The 17,924-nt window shown below is 41.2% G+C and overlaps 1 protein-coding gene across 1 annotated transcript in view; it reads left to right on the forward strand.

Moving 5' to 3' along the window:
• IFT27 (intraflagellar transport 27) overlaps nt 1-17,312 on the forward strand; it is a 134,320-nt gene extending 117,008 nt beyond the window's left edge. The window contains exons 5-7 of the mRNA XM_073592499.1: nt 13,220-13,337; nt 15,972-16,081; nt 17,062-17,312. Of these exons, the coding sequence (XP_073448600.1) occupies nt 13,220-13,337; nt 15,972-16,081; nt 17,062-17,160 (327 nt within the window). The 3' untranslated portion in view covers nt 17,161-17,312. The remainder of the gene's footprint in view (nt 1-13,219; nt 13,338-15,971; nt 16,082-17,061) is intronic.
• Nucleotides 17,313-17,924: the final 612 nt, after the last annotated feature.

The raw sequence follows: 17,924 nt of genomic DNA on the forward strand, positions 1-17,924 counted from the left end.
GTCAGCTCGCTATCGATGGGAAGAATAGCGGCACTCCTTTGTCAAGCATGGGGGATGGATGCTGGGCAGTGACATTTTATAATCAAGGGGCGGGGCCAAAAGGAGGAATAATAGACACACATAGGTAAACATAATGACGCTCAGAAGAACGGAACACTAAGAACATGTTATGGGGAATGTAACTGAACCAATCAGGATACGTTATTCTATAGGTACATGGCTACAACAAGCAATCACATATCATAAATATAGAATATATAAAATGTAAAGGGAGATAAACAAGATTATACAATTCGATCAATAAAACATGCATTAGCCACAGATAAAAAATGCATTAGCCACAAATGAAATATGGATATAATTAATATTAAATGGGTGGACAAAAGATGTCACATATAAGATATATGTATGTGTAAGTGTAATAATTGTGGAGCATCATAATGTTATAATAAAAAATCAATAAATTGGGAATTAATAAGATTGTTAAAATAAATAAAGTAAATAAAATTATTAAAAAGTGGATGTATGGCATATTATCATCAATAACAACATGTTGGGGATAAGGGCACAAATCCAAACACATGTAGGAATGGGAGGATGCGAACCACATGTGCAAAGGCCGCCAAGACAAGCATGATACATGTGGGGAAGGAAAGGGGGGGAGAAGAAAAAAGGGGAGGGGGGGGGAGAAAAAAGAAGAAAAAAAAAAAAGAAAAAAAGAAGGGGGGGACAAAAAGAAAGGAGAAGGGAAAGAAATGGGCAAAGGGGAAGGAGTGATAATACTTACAGGGTTGCGAACCCGCCGCCCCCACACATATATGTAAAGGGGCAATCTGTATACATCCGCATATACACACATATGTGAGGAACCTGTGGTGAAGACAATAACTGAATAGTTAAAAAATGTAGTGGAAAATGTAGTAAACAATAAGGGATGGAAGAAAAAAAATTAGAGATTTTTTTTTTTTTTTTAATATAATGATACCAAGAGTCAGGGAAACATCTGATCAGTGAGAACTTATAGAACAGTGGCTATCTCTATACTCTCGTTGAGGCCGCCAGGCGAAAGAACATCGAGAGTATAGATCCAAAAAGTCTCCCTGGCGCAGAGTTTTTTAAAACGTTCCACTGCAGTAAAAGATTTGGGGATTTGTTCAATAACCCAAACCCGGAGACCCGTGGTGGATTTTTTATGGAATTCTGCAAAATGTCGCGGAACGCTGTGCATGTCCTTACCACCCTCTATTAATCTGCGGTGTTGGCCAAAACGCTGTCTAAGAGGGCAGATCGTTCGGCCAACATAAATGAGACTGCAGGGGCAAGTAAGGCCATACACCACAGAATCATAAGAGCAATTGTAAAATTGGTCCAACTGATAGGTTTTGCCCTTAGAGTAGAAGGAACAGGTTTTACACAATGTCTTTTTGCATTGATACATGCCAACTAAAGGTATAAGAGTGGTGGGATGGTCTGTAGTATGGATAGATGGTGTGGTTAATAATTTACTAGGGGCAATTTTGTTTTTTAGGTTCAGAGCTTTGTGGTAGGTTACTCTTGATTTCGTAGGGAGGATAGTTTTGAGGAGAGGATCCTGTAGTAAAATACTCCAGTGCTTACTCATTATATTTTCCATCTTTCTGTATTGAAAATGGAAGGTGGTGATAAATCGGGTAGAATGATTAATCTCACTTTTTTCTGTTCTAGTGGGTTTGCCTTTGGAATATAGGGCACATGCTTCATCTACTAAAACTTTGGGATATTGTTTGTCTGCAAATTTCTTTTTCAGTGGAATGCTAGATGCAGCATAGTCAGTATCCAAGGTACAGTTCAGTCTTAAACGACAGAACTGCCCTTTGGGTATGTTTTTAATCCACTTCGGGTAGTGGCAGCTACATCACGTCATTGTACACCTCCATCCCACACCAATTTGGCCTACAAGCCTTGGAATTCTTCCTTGCTCAGGATCCTATGTTAAACTCCAGACAAGCTTCATTCATTTTGGAGGCCACTAATTTTTGTTTGCGCCATAATTATTTTGATTTTGATGGCGAGTTCTTCTTACAGTTACAGGGAACCGCCATGGGAGCTAATTTTGCTCCATCCTATGCGAATTTGGCCATGGGATATTGGGAAAAAAAGTATATTTGGCACAACAATCACTACTCAGCCAATATTGTATTTTTTGGGCGGTATATCGATGATCTTATCATGATTTGGGATGCCCCTGCAGACCTGATCACCCCATTTGTAGAACACTGCAATCATAATTCATATGGATTGGCCTTCACCCATGTTTTTGACTCTATCAGCCTGACTTAGATATAAGTCACGCAGATGGAAATATTATTGCCCGAAACTACACCAAGCCGACGGCTGGCAATTCCTATCTGCACTTCCATAGCTGCCACTACCCGAAGTGGATTAAAAACATACCCAAAGGGCAGTTCTGTCGTTTAAGACAGAACTGTACCTTGGATACTGACTATGCTGCGTCTAGCAATCCACTGAAAAAGAAATTTGCAGACAAACAATATCCCAAAGTTTCAGTAGATGAAGCATGTGCCCTATATTCCAAAGGCAAACCCACTAGAACAGAAAAAAGTGAGATTAATCATTCTACCCGATTTATCACCACCTTCCATTTCCAATACAGAAAGATGGAAAATATAATGAGTAAGCACTGGAGTATTTTACTACAGGATCCTCTCCACAAAACTATCCTCCCTACGAAATCAAGAGTAACCTACCACAAAGCTCCGAACCTAAAAAACAAAATTGCCCCTAGTAAATTATTAACCACACCATCTATCCATACTACAGACCATCCCACCACTCTTATGCCCCGTACACACGGTCGGATTTTCAGACGGAAAATGTGTGATAGGACCTTGTTGTCAGAAATTCCGACCGTGTGTAGGCTCAGTCACACATTTTCCATCGGATTTTCCGACACACAAAGTTTAAGAGCAGGCTATAAAATTTTCCGACAACAAAATTCGTTGTCGGAATTTCCGATCGTGTGTATACAAATCCGACGCACAAAGTGCCATGCATGCTCAGAATAATAAAAGAGATGAAAGCTATTGGCTACTGCCCCGTTTATAGTCCCTACGTATGTGTTTTACGTCACCGCGTTCAGAACGATCGGATTTTCCGACAACTTTGTGTGACCGTGTGTATGCAAGACAAGTTTGAGCCAACATCCGTCGGAAAAAATCCTAGGATTTTGTTGTCGGAATGTTCGATCAATGTCTGACCGTGTGTACGGGGCATTATATATCTAGTTGGCATGTATCAATGCAAAAAGATATTGTGTAAAACCTGTTCCTTTATCACACATGGACAAAAGTCCTTCTACTCTAAGGGCAAAACCTTTTACAATTGCTCTTCTGATTTTGTGGTGTATGGCCTTACTTGCCCCTGCGGTCTCATTTATGTTGGCCGAACGATCTGCCCTCTTAGACAGCGTTTTGGCCAACACCGCAGATTAATAGAGGGTGGTAAGGACATGCACAGCGTTCCGCGACATTTTGCGGAATTCCATAAAAAATCCACCACGGGTCTCCGGGTTTGGGTTATTGAACAAATCCCCAAATCTTATACTGCAGCGGAACATTTAAAAAAAACTCTGGGAGAGTTTTTGGATCTATGCTCTCGATGTTCTTTCGCCTGGCGGCCTCAACAAGAGTATAGAGATAGCCACTGTTCTATAAGTTCTCACTGATCAGATGTTTCCCTGACTCTTTATCATTATATTTAAAAAAAATATATATATATATCTATTTTTTTTTCTTCCATCCCTTATTGTTTACTACATTTTCCACTACATATTTTAACTATTCAATTATTGTCTTCACCACAGGTTCCTCACATATGTGTGTATATGTGTATGTGCGGATGTATATAGATTTCCCCTTTACATATATGTGTGGGGGTGGCGGGTTCGCAACCCTGTAAGTATCATCACTCATTCCCCTTTGCCCATTTCCTTCCCTTCCCCTCTCCTTTTCTTTTTGCCCCCCCCCTTCTTTTTTTCTTCTTTTTTCTTCCCCCCCCACTCCTTTTTTCTTCCCCCCCCCCCCTTTTTCTTCTCCCCCCCCTTTCCTTCCCCACATGTATCATGCTTGTCTTGGCGGCCTTTGCACATGTGGTTCGCATCCTCTCATTCCTACATGTGTTTGGCTTTGTGCCCTTATCCCCAACATGTTGTTATTGATGATAATATGCCATATATCCACTTTTTATTACTTTTAATTACCATTTTAACAATCTTATTTATTCCCAATTTATTGATTTTTAATATTATCATGCTCCACAATTATTACACTTACACATACATATATCTTATATGTGACCTCTTTTGTCCATCCATTTAATATTAATTATATCCATATTTCATTTGTGGCTAATGCATTTTTTATCTGTGGCTAATGCATGTTTTATTGATCGAATTGTATAATCTTGTTTATCTCCCTTTACATATTCTATATTTATGATATGTTATTGCTTGTTGTAGCCATGTACCTATAGAATAATGTATCCTGATTGGTTCAGTTACATTCCCCATAACATGTTCTTAGTGTTCCGTCCTTCTGTGCGTCATTATGTTTACCTATGTGTGTCTATTATTCCTCCTTTTGGCCCCGCCCCTTGATTGATTATAAAATGTCACTGCCCAGCATCCCTCTCCCATGCTTGACAAAGGAGTGCCGCTATTCTTCCCATCGATAGCGAGCTGACTAGGAAACGCGTCGCACAGTAGTGACGTCACTGCCCGGCGCCACTGTGTTTGCCATTCAAGCCTCGATCTAGCTCTGATCACAGGGCCATGTCATCTTACTATCACGGATGCCAGACGAGGCACTGCTCCACACTGCTACACAGCTGAAGACCAGCTCTGACACCCTGATCTCCCCTTTCCCGGAACCCACAACATTTCTGACTGCTCCCCTGTGATCTCCTCTTTTTGGTGTGCTTTTTGGACTACCAGGTCAGCTTACTGCATCCCATCACCAGTGGACGAGATGTGATGTCAGTACATACGGATTCGCCGCTACCTGTAGTCCTCCTCTCTTTCTCCTGCTGGAAATGTACCTGAACTCAACATTTCAGCTCTACATGTGAGTGGATATTGCTTTTTATCAATAAATTGTGTTTGATACATACTCAGTGGCGCCCCTTTTCCTTGTGTTTTTTTCCAGTACAGTGGACTTGGCTTCTGGTCCTTTTTGGTGGCTGCCTTGATAGACTGATCTTCCACCTATGTATATGGTTTATATATGTTTGTGTAGATTCTGCCCTTGCACTTATAGGAACAGTTGACTGAGGTACTTTGTACTGCGCCTTTTTTACTTGTGTAATTATGTTCTGCTCTAAAACACACCAAGGAGATCTCAATCTATTGCCTGGATGTGGTTAATGTCTACCTACTTGCAATATCTTTTTTTCAGAAAAAGTCCCTTTATGCCCTCCCCAGAAAGGAGAATTTTGCTTCCTCTTCCACCATTGCTAGGTGACTCGGGCAACTCATTTCCAGGGTTTACGTCCCCAGGAAACAGGTTCCTCCATTTCCTATTAGGGCTTATTCCACCAGATCTGTGGATGTTTCTTGGGCTTTTCAGCATCAAGTATCTGTTTTGCAGATTTGCAAGTCTGCCACCTGGTCTTCTGTTCATACTTTTAAAAAGTTTTACTGGGTAGATGTTCAGGCCTCTGCTGATGCTTTGGTCGCAAGGTGCTTCAAGCTGTCATCTGAGTGTTTTAAGGTCTGTTAACCCTTTCTTTTGTGGATCTGTTTGCTATTAGAGTTGGCGAAAAGCTTCCCCCTTTTTTATGTTTTTATTTTATTTTTTTTTTATAGTTTTTACATTTCTGTCAGCATGTGTCCAATCGCACTTTTCCCAGTTTATATTAAATTTGGGTAACAAGCCCCCCCATTATGTCTGGGATGCCAACAAAGAGAGGTAGACCTTCCCGTGCCACTATGAGGGCGCCAGCAGCGTCTGTGTCCACAGGCAAGGGTGGACGTGGTCCATCCTCAGGCAGGGCACATTTGTCTCTGTTTTAGTGATGTTGCCCGTGCTATCCAGCCACAGCATGTAGAGGAGGTGGGGGACTGGCTTACCAAATCATCCTCATCCCCTATGACCCAAGCTGACACTGTTGCACAGTCCACTGCAGCTGCCAGAGTAGCTTATTCTGCCTTCTTGTCCACAGCTACTCCTGACAGCCCCAGCATCATGCATGGAGGAGTCAGCTGAATTATTTGAACACCACGTCAGCCACTTGCTTCTTGAGGATGCACAGACATTATTTGATTTGGATGTTGGTTCTGAGGTAGAGAAAGGGAGTAACATAAACCTACAGAGAGGGGAGAACATTGATAAAAAACCAATTGGCAGTCATGTTCCCCCAGCCACAGCGTATTGCCAAGTTGGCTCCAGTGATGAGGGCGGGGATGATGATGATGAGGTCACTGACGCGACTTGGGTACCGGATAGAGCAGAGGTGGAAATTGAGGGGGAGGCATAACCCCAACACAGCGTCAGCCACTTGCTTCTTGAGGATGCACAGACATTACTTGATTCGGATGTTGGTTCTGAGGTAGAGAAAGGGAGTAACATGAACCTACAGAGAGGGGAGAACACTGATAAAAAAACAATTGGCAGTCATGGGGATGATGATGATGAGGTCACTGATGCGACTTGGGTACCGGATAGAGCAGAGGTGGAAAGTGAGGGGGAGGCATAACCCCAACGAGGTAGGATGTCCTCCAGAGGCAGCCAGCATGGCCTTGTTGACTCCTCTCCAAATGTAGCGTTTATGGTTGTGCCCAAAAAGCTAAATTTTGGTCTCATCACTCCAAATGACTTTGTGCCAGAAGGTTTGAGGCTTGTCTCTGTGCTGTTTGGCGTATTGTAAGCGGGATACTTTGTGGCATTTGCGTAGTAATGGCTTTCTTCTGGCGACTCAACCATGCAGCCTATCTTTCTTCAAGTGCCTCCTTATTGTGCAAATTGAAACAGCCACACCACATTTTCAGAGTCCTGTATTTCACTTGAAGTTATTTGTGGGTTTTTCTTTGCATCCTGAACAATTTTCCTGGCAGTTGTGACTGAAATTTTAGTTGGTCTACCTGACCATGGTTTGGGTTCAACAGAACCCCTCATTTTCCACTTCTTGATTAGAGTTTGAACATTTCTGATTGGCATTCTCAATTCCTTGGATATCTTTTTATATCCCTTTCCTGTTTTATACAGTTCTACTACTTTTTCCCGCAGATCCTTTGACAATTCTTTTGCTTTCCCCATGACTCAGAATCCATAAACCTTCAGTGAAGCACTGGATGAAAGATGCAAGGGTCTGTCAGGAGTCCAAAAACTCATTGACCTTTTATACACACACATTAATTACAAGCAAACAGATCACAGGTGAGGATGGTTACCTTTAATAGCCATTCAAACCCCTTTGTGTCAACTTGTGTGCATGTTATCAGGCCAAAATCACCAGGGTATGTAAACTTTTGATCAGGGTCATTTCGGTAGTTTCTGTGATTATGATTTAAAAAGAGTAAACACAGTTGATTGATAATAAATGGCTTCAGCCAAACACTAACCATGAGTGAAAGAAAAGTTTTTGTGTTAACATTCATATTCTCTGAAAAATGGCCAAGAAATCATAAATTCTGCCGGGGTATGTAAACTTATGAACACAACTGTATTTAAAGGAATTTTTCATTTTTTGTTTCACTTTAAGCATCATTAAAATCACTGCTCCTTTAAAAACAATCTTTTTAAAAAGTTTTTTTTTTGCAATGGTACATGACCCCCAGAGCAGTAACCGGGCCTTCATACCCTTTTTATGGTCAATAACTTGCACATAAGCCTTCAAAACTAGGACTTTTCATTTTTCACGTTCGGGTCCCATAGACTTTGATAGGGCTTGCAGTTTTTGCAAACTTTTGCAATGTTCGAGAGTTCTGGTGCAAACCAGACTGGGGGGTTTTAGGCCCATCTCTATTTGCTATGTTGTTGGCCACCCCTTAGTGTATTGCTCAGTGTTCCATGGTCTGTGATCTGTGGTTGGCTATCTAGTGTCCTGTACTATACAATTAAAACAATGCGAATGTTGACTTACCAATGGACACCACATCTTGGAGTACAATACGCAAGTCCCCTCTGTCTGTCCTCTGTTTCTCCTTCTTGCTTGCTATAAAATTCCTACAGAGTCACCTGAAGGTAGCAGCATATAAAACATTGTCTGTGACTTTGTGTCCTGCACTATACTCCAAAATATGGAATTCACTGGTTAATCAAAATTCAATTTTTTTTCCTGGTACATCTCCCATGCAGGTTAAGTTAGTTCAGTTTCTTTCTGATTTGTAGATGCATGTAATTGGACATCAACTGTTGCAAGCATTACCTGTAGATACCCCAGTGAAATTGGCAAATTAGCAGTTGTTTGAAATCTACGCCACTTGTAGATTATTTTCCATACAGTGGAATGATTGCTTTCAAATAATTTGATTATCTTGTTAAATTCCTTGCCAGACTCCTAGGCATCCACAACCTTTGTGAGGGCCTTAGAGAGCTCTTTTATTCAGTTTTAATCAGTGCATTCTTAATCGGACTGATAGCTGTATAAATGTGAATGGTCCCAAAATAGCTCCAAAAGTTTCCGATCTGTCCGCCATAATGTTGCAGTCACGATAAAAATCGCAGATCGCCGCCGTTACTAGTAAAAAAAAAAAAAAAAAAACGCAGTGCCAATTCGCAAAAAGTGCTCTGGTCTTTGGCCAGTCAAATGGTCCGAGGCTGAAGTGGTTAAATGATGTCAGCATACACATAAATTACAAAGAGAACCTAGATATCTGAGAGCTAAATTAGGACTGTTCCATCTACATACTCCTTAAAGTGACTGCAAATGCTATATTTTTAAATAACAAACATGTTGTTCTTACCTGCTCCGTGCAAAACCATTGATCCCTGATCCTCCTCTTCTAGGATATTAGATAAAAAAAACCTTCTACCTTTACAACCACTTTGAGTAGCTTCTAGCCATTGGAACCTAATCTAGAACATTTGATTCTGATTTCATGGATTTGTGTTGGAGGTAAATGTAGGGATTAGGGATGAGCTGAACACCCCCCCCCCCCCCGATTGGTTCGCACCAGAACTTGCGAACAGGCAAAAGATTCGGCAGAACACGCGAACACTGTTAAAGTCTATGGGACACGAACATGAAAAATCAAGTGCTCATTTTAAAGGCTTATATGCAAGGTATTGTCATAAAAAGTGTTTGGAGACCTGGGTCCTGCCCCAGGGGACATGTATCAATGCAAAATTTTTTTTTTAAACGGACGTTCTTTCAGTGATTTTTTTTTTTTTTTATGCTTAAAGTGAAACAATAAAAATGAAATATTCTGTTAAATCTCGTGCCTAGGGTGTGTCTATAGTATGCCTGCAAAGTGGCGCATTTTTCCCACGTTTAGAACAGTACCACAGCAAAATGACATTTCTAAAGGAAAAATTGTCATTTAAAACTGATTGTGGTTGTAATGAATTGTCAGGTCTCGGCAATATGGATAAAACTCATTGAAAAAAAGAGCATGGGTTCCCCCTCAGTCAATTACCAGGCCCTTTGGGTCTGGTATAAATATTAGGGGAACCCCAAACCAGAATTTTAAAAAAAATTGCGTGGGGGTTCCCCTTCAAGTCTGATATGGAAATTAAGGGGAACCCTGCACCAAATTTAAAAAAAAAAGGCGTAGGGGTCCCCCCAAAACCCATACCAGACCCTTATCCGAGCATGCAACCTGGCAGGCCTTAGGAAAAGAGGGGGGGCGAGAGAGCGCCCCCCCCTCCTGAACCGTACCAGGCCCTGGGGGCCCCCTTTAACCAGGGGACCCCCAGAGCCTGGCCTCCCCCTATATGAAATGGTAATGGGGTACATTGTACCCCATTACCATTTCACAAAAAAAATTGTCAAAAATGGTACAAAAGACAGACAGCTTGGGACAAATCCTTTATTAAAAAATAAAAATGTCCCGTGATGTAAATTCACGCCGCCCGACGGTATCGAAGAAGAAAAAAAAAGCTGCGACTGCTCCGCCTCCATGGGAGGCTCCCGCCGACTGACGCTTCTTCTCTGTGACAGTTCTTTTATAGCTGAGGGCGGGACATTTTTATTTTTTAATAAAGGACTTGTCCCATGCTGTCTCCTGTCTTTTTTAACATTTTTGCCACTTTTTTTGTGTGAAATGGTAGGGGTACAATGTACCCCATTACCATTTCGCATGGGGGGGAGGCCGGTATCTTGGGGTCCCCTTATTAAAGCCCCCCCGCCCGCATACCCCCACAACCACCGGCCAAGGGTTTTGGGGATGAGGCCCTTGTCCCCCTCAACATGGGGACAAGGTGCTTTTGGGGTCAGACCCCAAAGCACCCTCCCCATGTTGAGGGCATGTGGCCTGGTACTTTTCAGGAGGGGGGTGTGCTTTCTTGTCCCCCCCTCTTTTCCTGCGGCAGGCCAGGTTAAGGGTCTGGTATGGATTTTGGGGGAGCCCCTATGCCATTTTTTTTTTTTAATTTGGCGTAGGATTCCACTTAATTTCCATATCGGACCTGAAGGGCCTGGTATGGATTTTAGGGGGACCCCCACGCAATTTTTTTTTTTTTTTTACATTTTGGTTCAGGGTTCCCCTTAATATTCATACTAGAACCAAAGGGCCTGGTAAAGGACTGGGGGGGGGGAATCTTTTTTTTATAAAAGTGTCATATATATTGCCGAGATCCAACAATTCATTACAGCCTCGATAAAATGACAATTTAAATGACAATTTTTACTTTAGAAATGTAATTTTGCTGTGGTACTGTTCTAAACACGGGAAAAATGCACCACTTTACAGGCATACTATAGACACCTGCCAGGCACGATATTTAAAGCAATATTTAATTTTTATTGTTTCACTTTAAGCATTAAAGAAAAACACTGCTCCCAAAAAAACCACAGTTTTTTAAAAACATTGATGCATGTCCCCTGGAGCAGGACCCAGATCCCCAAACACTTTTTATGACAATAACTTGCATATAAGCCTTTAAAATGAGCACTTTTTTCATGTTAGTGTCCCATAGACTTTAATGGTGTTCCATGGCTTTCAAATTTGCCACGAACACCGCATATTGTTTGCTGTTCAGCGAACAGGCAAACACCCGATGTACGTGTCGAACTTACGTTCGACTCGTACATCGGGCTCATCCCTAGTAGGGATGTACTTGCTTTTTTTCACATGATTAATCTGCATTTTTGTTCTTTCAGGTGATGAGAATGAATACACCATATCCATTTCATATAATTTATTTTTAAATGTCACCTTTTTCTGTAGGTAGTGTTTGAATGAAGATCTAGTATTCCCCTATTCAAATATGTTAAAAAAGTCAACAATTTCCATGGGGTGTGTTTACTTTTTCACATGAATGTATATACTTTGTTAATCAGTACTTATGCTTGTATCTATTTTTGAAAGGGGCATTCAATTTGATCTCTAGCATAATCAATGACACATGTGCATCATTACATCAAAGATCCCTAAAACGTCAGGGCTTTTTTAGTTAACTGTTTAAAGTGTCACTAAATCCACATCATAAAAAACTATCAATAAATGCTGTGTTACATGCTGTTCATACTCAGTCACTATGATATTCATTATATGTATTCTGCAAAAAAACTGGATGATCCTGCTGCTCTCTATTATCTCCACCTTCTGTTCATGTCCCCAATTCAGCTAGGGATTTTGCAGCTGTAGTGGCAACTCTGCACATGCCCAGTTTTCAGTAAGTTTCTTTGCTGAGCACTTCCTCCCTATTGCATCTAAGCAGCCCATGTGACTATAAAAGATGTGGGCATATACACAGTGGTAAATGACACTCCACTCCTCCTTCCTCCCCCATGCCCACTAACCAGCAAAATACAATGATGGCAGGATATTACATGTACAGTAGATTAATGGAGGAATCACCTCCCTCTTATTCTAAAACACAGGCTGCAGGGGTGTGACGGGGATGGTTATGGCGCAAACTGTGATCAAAGATACCAGAAACCATGAGTCTTGGATAAGAATGGTGTGGCAAGAGACAAGGGAGGGGTAAAAGTTATACACTAAGTAGAGTGGATGGTGATATCCAGCAGGAATGGCAGACAGTCCTCAGCTCAAGGCAGGCCTCTTGAGAGAAGCGGATCTCACTCCAAACATGTAGGAAAAAAAGTGCTTTCTAAGTGCAACAGTGTAGTATTTAATTAGACCAAGGCATAAAAATACTTACATGAAGGTAAGTATGTGTCAGCATGTAGGGATAGTCCCGCAGTTGTGTGTCCCTATGCACGCTGGTCCGGGTAGCTGTGCTGCTCATTTCCCTGTAGTCGTTGTCCACCATCTCGAGCTTGAGAAAGGAGCGGGCCTGTCTTCTTCACCGACAGTGCGCATGATCTGAAACGCGTTGCATCACTTCCAGTGATGTCCCACACCGCTGCGGTCCATGTGCGTTCCAGCCTTCCTCCCTGGACTTATCACACACAGAGCCGGTGGACGGCTCCTAAAGGGAAAACGAGTGGCTACCGGGAACCAGATTACATAGAGAAACACCACTGCAGGACTATCCCTACATACTGACACATACTTACCTCCATGTGAGTGTTTTTATACCTTTTGTCTACTTAAATACTACATTGTCTGCACTTAGAAGGCACCTCTTTCTCTGTTTTTTTTTCCTGGAGGGGTGTGACACAGCCTGTGACTGGCAGAAGTCTGCAGTATTCAAAATGCTGTGTGAACAGCAGCAGAGGACTAGAAGCTCTTCCTGGCATGAACAGAGGCCTAGTGATATAAACTGTGTATTTTGACATGGTATGTTTTAGCAAAAGTGAATAAATGTAACAGCCATCACATAAAGGTTCACTGATGGTGCATGTCCTCAATGTGGGCGGAACACACCAGCAAGATAGGTCTTCAGATTTCAGTTTACAGAACTGGGCACATGCCAAAGACACACAGGACCTCTTGTATCAACTACCAGTATTGTATTCTTTATGCATCGCTGGCAATTAGAGAGCACCATCCTTATTTCATAACACCTATCTGGGGACATAAATCTGGCAGTGTGCATGTTATTGAAAGCCCACAGGGATGGTACGTTAATGGTTTGATATGCTTTTACCTTGTCAGTGGGACCAGCCTGGTGCTTTGTGCTTGGTGTTTGATGTAACCAGTGAGGCATCTTTTATTGACTGTTCAAGATGGCTGCAGAGAGTGAAATCCAAAACCATGAGCCCTCACCTCCCAGGTTAGTGACAACCGCCAACTTAATTTTGCATAGCTTGTTGATATGTGCCTCCTGTCAGTTAATGCTCCTCTTTTCTTTGATCCTAATGCCCCGTACACACGATCGGACTTTCCAACAACAAAACATTGGATTTATGTTTGAAGGATGTTGGCTCCAACTTGCCTTGCATACACACGGTCACACAAATGTTGGCCAACAATTACGAACGTGGTGACGTACAAGTTGTACGACGAGCCGTAAAAAGGAAGTTCAATAGCCAGTACAGCTCTTTCTGCTTGATTCCGAGCATGCGTAAACTTTTGTGCGTCGGACTTCCGAGAACAAAGTTTTGTTGGCGGAAAATTTGAGAACCTGCTATCAAACATTTGTTGGCGGAAAGTCCGACAGCAAATGTTCGATGGTCGGACTTTCAGCCAACAAGCTCACATCCAACATTTGTTGGCGGAAAATCCAATCGTGTGTACGCGGCATTAAATTTTATACCTATGTGTACATTTGTCATGAGTGGGAAAAATAATTATTTGATCCCCTGCAGATTTTGTAAGTTTGCCCACTTAAAAGAAATGAAGGGTCTATAATTTTTATCATAGGTGTATTTTAAATGATAGAGACAGAATATCAACCAACCGTGTGTATGCCCCATCTGACTTTTTCTGTCAAGATTTCCAACGGACTCCGATATAGAACATGTTCTAAATCTTCCCGACGGAAATGCCGACGGAGTTTAGCCCGTTGGCAAGTCTGCTCGTGTGTACGTGGCATAAGAACATGCATGCACCATACATACTAGGGGGAGTACAACGGGTGAATCCATAGTGGAGAAGGATCTGGGGTTTTGGACGGAGTTTAGCCCATTGGCAAGTCCGCACGTGTGTACGCGGCATAAGAATATGCATACACCATACATACTAGGGGGAGTACAACGGTGAATCCATAGTGGAGAAGGATCTGGGGGTTTGGTAGATCATAAGCTCAATAATAGCATGCAATACCAAGCTGTGGTTTCCAAAGCGAGCAAAGTCCTTTCTTGTATTAAGAGATATCATTTTGCCCCTGTACAAATCATTAGTAAGACCGCATCTGAAATATGCAGATCAGTTTTGGGCACCAGTTCTCAAAAAGGATATAAGGAAACTGCAGAAAGTGCAGGGACAGGCAACCAAACTAATAAGAGACATGTAGGAGCTCAGCTATGAGGAAAGATTAGAGGAACTGAATCTATTCCCTCTTGAGAAGGAGGTTAAGGGGGGAAATGATCAACATGTAAAAAATACATACAGGACATCACAGAGGACAGGAGGGCACTCTTTACAACTAGAGGAAAAAAAGATTTCATCTCCAAATACGGAAAGGTTTCTTCACTGTAAGAGCTGTGAAAATGTGGAATAGGTAGTGGTTCTGGCCAGCTCAGTAGATTTCTTTAAAAAAGGCCTGGATTCTTTCCTAAATGTACATAATATAACTGGGTACTAACCTTTTTATAGGTAAAGTTGATCCAGGGAAAATCCGTTTGCCTCTCGGGGGATCAGGATGGATATTTTTCCCCTGCTGTAGCAAATTGGAGCATGGCTTGGAGAGGTTTTTCGCCTTCCTCTGGATCAGCTGTGGGTGGGATTTTGTATATAGGATTGTATTTTTTATTTTTTTTGGTTGAACTAGATGGACTTGTGTCTTTTTTCAACCTGAATAACTATGTAACTATGGGTTGTTACCCACGTGAAAATTTCATGTCAGTAGCACCTTTAGAAATATATTTACCTAGAAAAATGGTGATATGTGCAATACCTATTTTACCCGCTGTATTTTGCTGATGCAAAGCATCCCAAGAGCTGGGGGGAAAAAATGTTTCACTTAAAAGAAGCAAGTGAAGTACTTGATCCAGAGCAAACAAAGCTATTTAGAACTGTGTTGATTTTCTTGCCTGTGCAAATGGCAGTGAAAACCTTATTATTTTTATTGGCTACAGCAGTAACCAAATTTCTGAGATATGCCTGCCGCTTATCCTCTGTTTTTAATGGCAATGTTTGATCCTTGAACAAACAAAAGGCATGCTTTGACTGAAATATAATGCTGTTCAATTTTGCATTAGGACCAGCCTCCTCTGTTAGGAAATACCTGGAACTGCTTCAGGTGGAGCCTTCAAGACAGGGTCTTGATATTTCCATACTATTGGACATGGCCTTACATGTATGCTGCTCTCTTATTATACTATTCTAAACAACGTAACTTCCTACACTATCATGGGGGGTAATTCAAAAGACCCAACACAAACTTTTTTTTATCTGTGGGACTAGGCCATAGGCAAGGCTAGTGACAAGATGTAGCTTTATGAATACAGCAAAAGCTTTGCCTGACAATATAGCTGTGGCTTCCTGTGGAACGTCAACCATTGACCCACTTCAGTGGCTGCAGAACTTTGCTACTAGCCCAGTTTCTGTCCCTTGTGGTGATCATAATAATGAAGGGAAATATGGATGTCTGACGTTTTTTTTTTTTTTTCCCTCAATGCTTTTCAAAATTTGCATCTATTCACTGTGTTTGCTTTCTGGTTCTCATTTTCTGTTTCTTATTTTGCCTTCTGTCCCTGTAGTATTGGTTCAGATCCATCGCTTATCTGTTCTTCTTTCTCATTAGGAGTTCTGGTGGCAAACAAAACAGACCTAACTGGCCGCAGAGTGGTGGAGAAGAATCAAGCTGAAGAGTGGGCAGTGAGCCACGGATTGGAGTATTTTGAGACATCCGCGGTAATTACATCTTGTGTATAAAGCAGATAAGCGAGACAAACTATTCTTGGCTGCATGCTGTACCAAACAGCTGTCGATCTCGAGAACTATTCTTCTACCTTTTTGCTTCTCTACATAAGAGAGTTTTGTTAATCCACCCCTTTTTCTTTCAGTTAATCTGGTGTTGGCAGCATCAAGTTTTCAGTAGCTAATTGCACTATCACTTGTTTAGAATAAGTCTTATTTTTTTCACAAACTAGAAACTAGGTCTTTATATAGTGATATGATGAGTACTTTTTGAGTGGTAACATTAACTCTTTGATTAAGTTTGAGCAAAATGTATTACTATGGTAGAGAGACAAATGCATACACACACCCACACAGGTTGAACTGGATGGACTGATGTCTTTATTCAACCTTACCAACACTGAAAGTGGTTCTTCGGTTTATAACAAATTATATGATCTCAACATGCTTAGTTTCTAATCTCCTCTTAATGTACAGTATGTACCATTTCTAGAGGGGTCTTCTCTAAAAGAGGATGGAAAATCATTAAGGATGGTTGTGTCCCTATGCTTTACCTCCACCCCTTACTGATAAGATTATTGGGTGATAAAAGAGATCGGGGGGGGGGGGGGGGGGGCTGAACCTTTTGGCTTTTGGAGAATTGATAGTGTGTTTTCACAAACCCATTGATTTCATTTGGGTTAAAACACTGTGTGGCCCTTCTTCTCAGAAATATCAGATGCAAATATCTAACACACTTCTATTGATGTATTCTTTTTGAGTTTCACTCTTCCCAATTTATCCCACATCATACAGTGTGGCATTGCTAAGGTTAACAGTAGAAAGTTCCGTAAACCTTCAAAAAGTCTGGACTGTAGGGGCTCCTGAACAGTAATACATTCTAGAGATTATTTATAAACCTTTTTCTTTTCTTTTTTTTTAAATAAATTAATGTTAACTGAGCGATTGTTCTATGTAATATGATGTCATTGCAGAAGGAGCTGGAAAACTTTGATCAGCCATTTCGAGCACTGGCAAAAGCATTTCATCGTTTGTACCAAGAGAGAGTGGAAGGATTCAGAAATCTTCTATAGACTCAAGCTGTCTTTTTCCATCTGGATTGTGGGACTACAGTCAAAGACTGGGTTGTATGAATTGTTGTCATACAGTCTTTATTAATGTTTGAGTTGTATAGGACTATTGGGGAAAATTTATTTTTTGCAAATATATATTTTTATATATTTTATAGTGCTGTTATCTTTCATTTTATTTAGGAATGATTTTTCATGTTTTTTATTATTATTATTTATTTATTTTTTTAGAAGAGTGGTTCATTATAACAGGAAAAACAAAGCACTTAACACGTATTCTGTGTGCTTGAAGTCATCCAGTCCAGCAAGATTTGTAAATATACCGTAGAAAAATACAAAAAATACAGTCTAACAGGGCACAAGGAACATCTATTAATCTCAATATAATCTTCATTAAATTAAGAAAATTAAAATAATGAAATTATCAGCATTACATTGGTTGTAAACCCACTTTGAAAAAAAACAACTAACACCTGCAAGACAAAGGCATAATGAGCTAGTATGCATAGCATACTAGCTCATTATGCCTAGCATACTAGCTCGTTATGTAATACTCACCTGAGATCGAAGCCCTTGGGAGTTACTTCCGGGTATCGCGGCTCCGGCGCTGTGATTGGCCGGAGCCACAATGACGTCACTCCGTCATTCGCGCGGGAGCCACCGGTAACGACACACTCACTGAAGCAGCGGCACATACGCGCCATTGCTTCAGTTTGCATGTGCCGATGACATTGGCACATGCAGCGGACAGGGGATATCTCCTAAAC

This window comes from Aquarana catesbeiana, linkage group LG07 (genome assembly GCF_042186555.1).
Source record: "Aquarana catesbeiana isolate 2022-GZ linkage group LG07, ASM4218655v1, whole genome shotgun sequence".
NCBI lineage: Eukaryota > Metazoa > Chordata > Amphibia > Anura > Ranidae > Aquarana > Aquarana catesbeiana.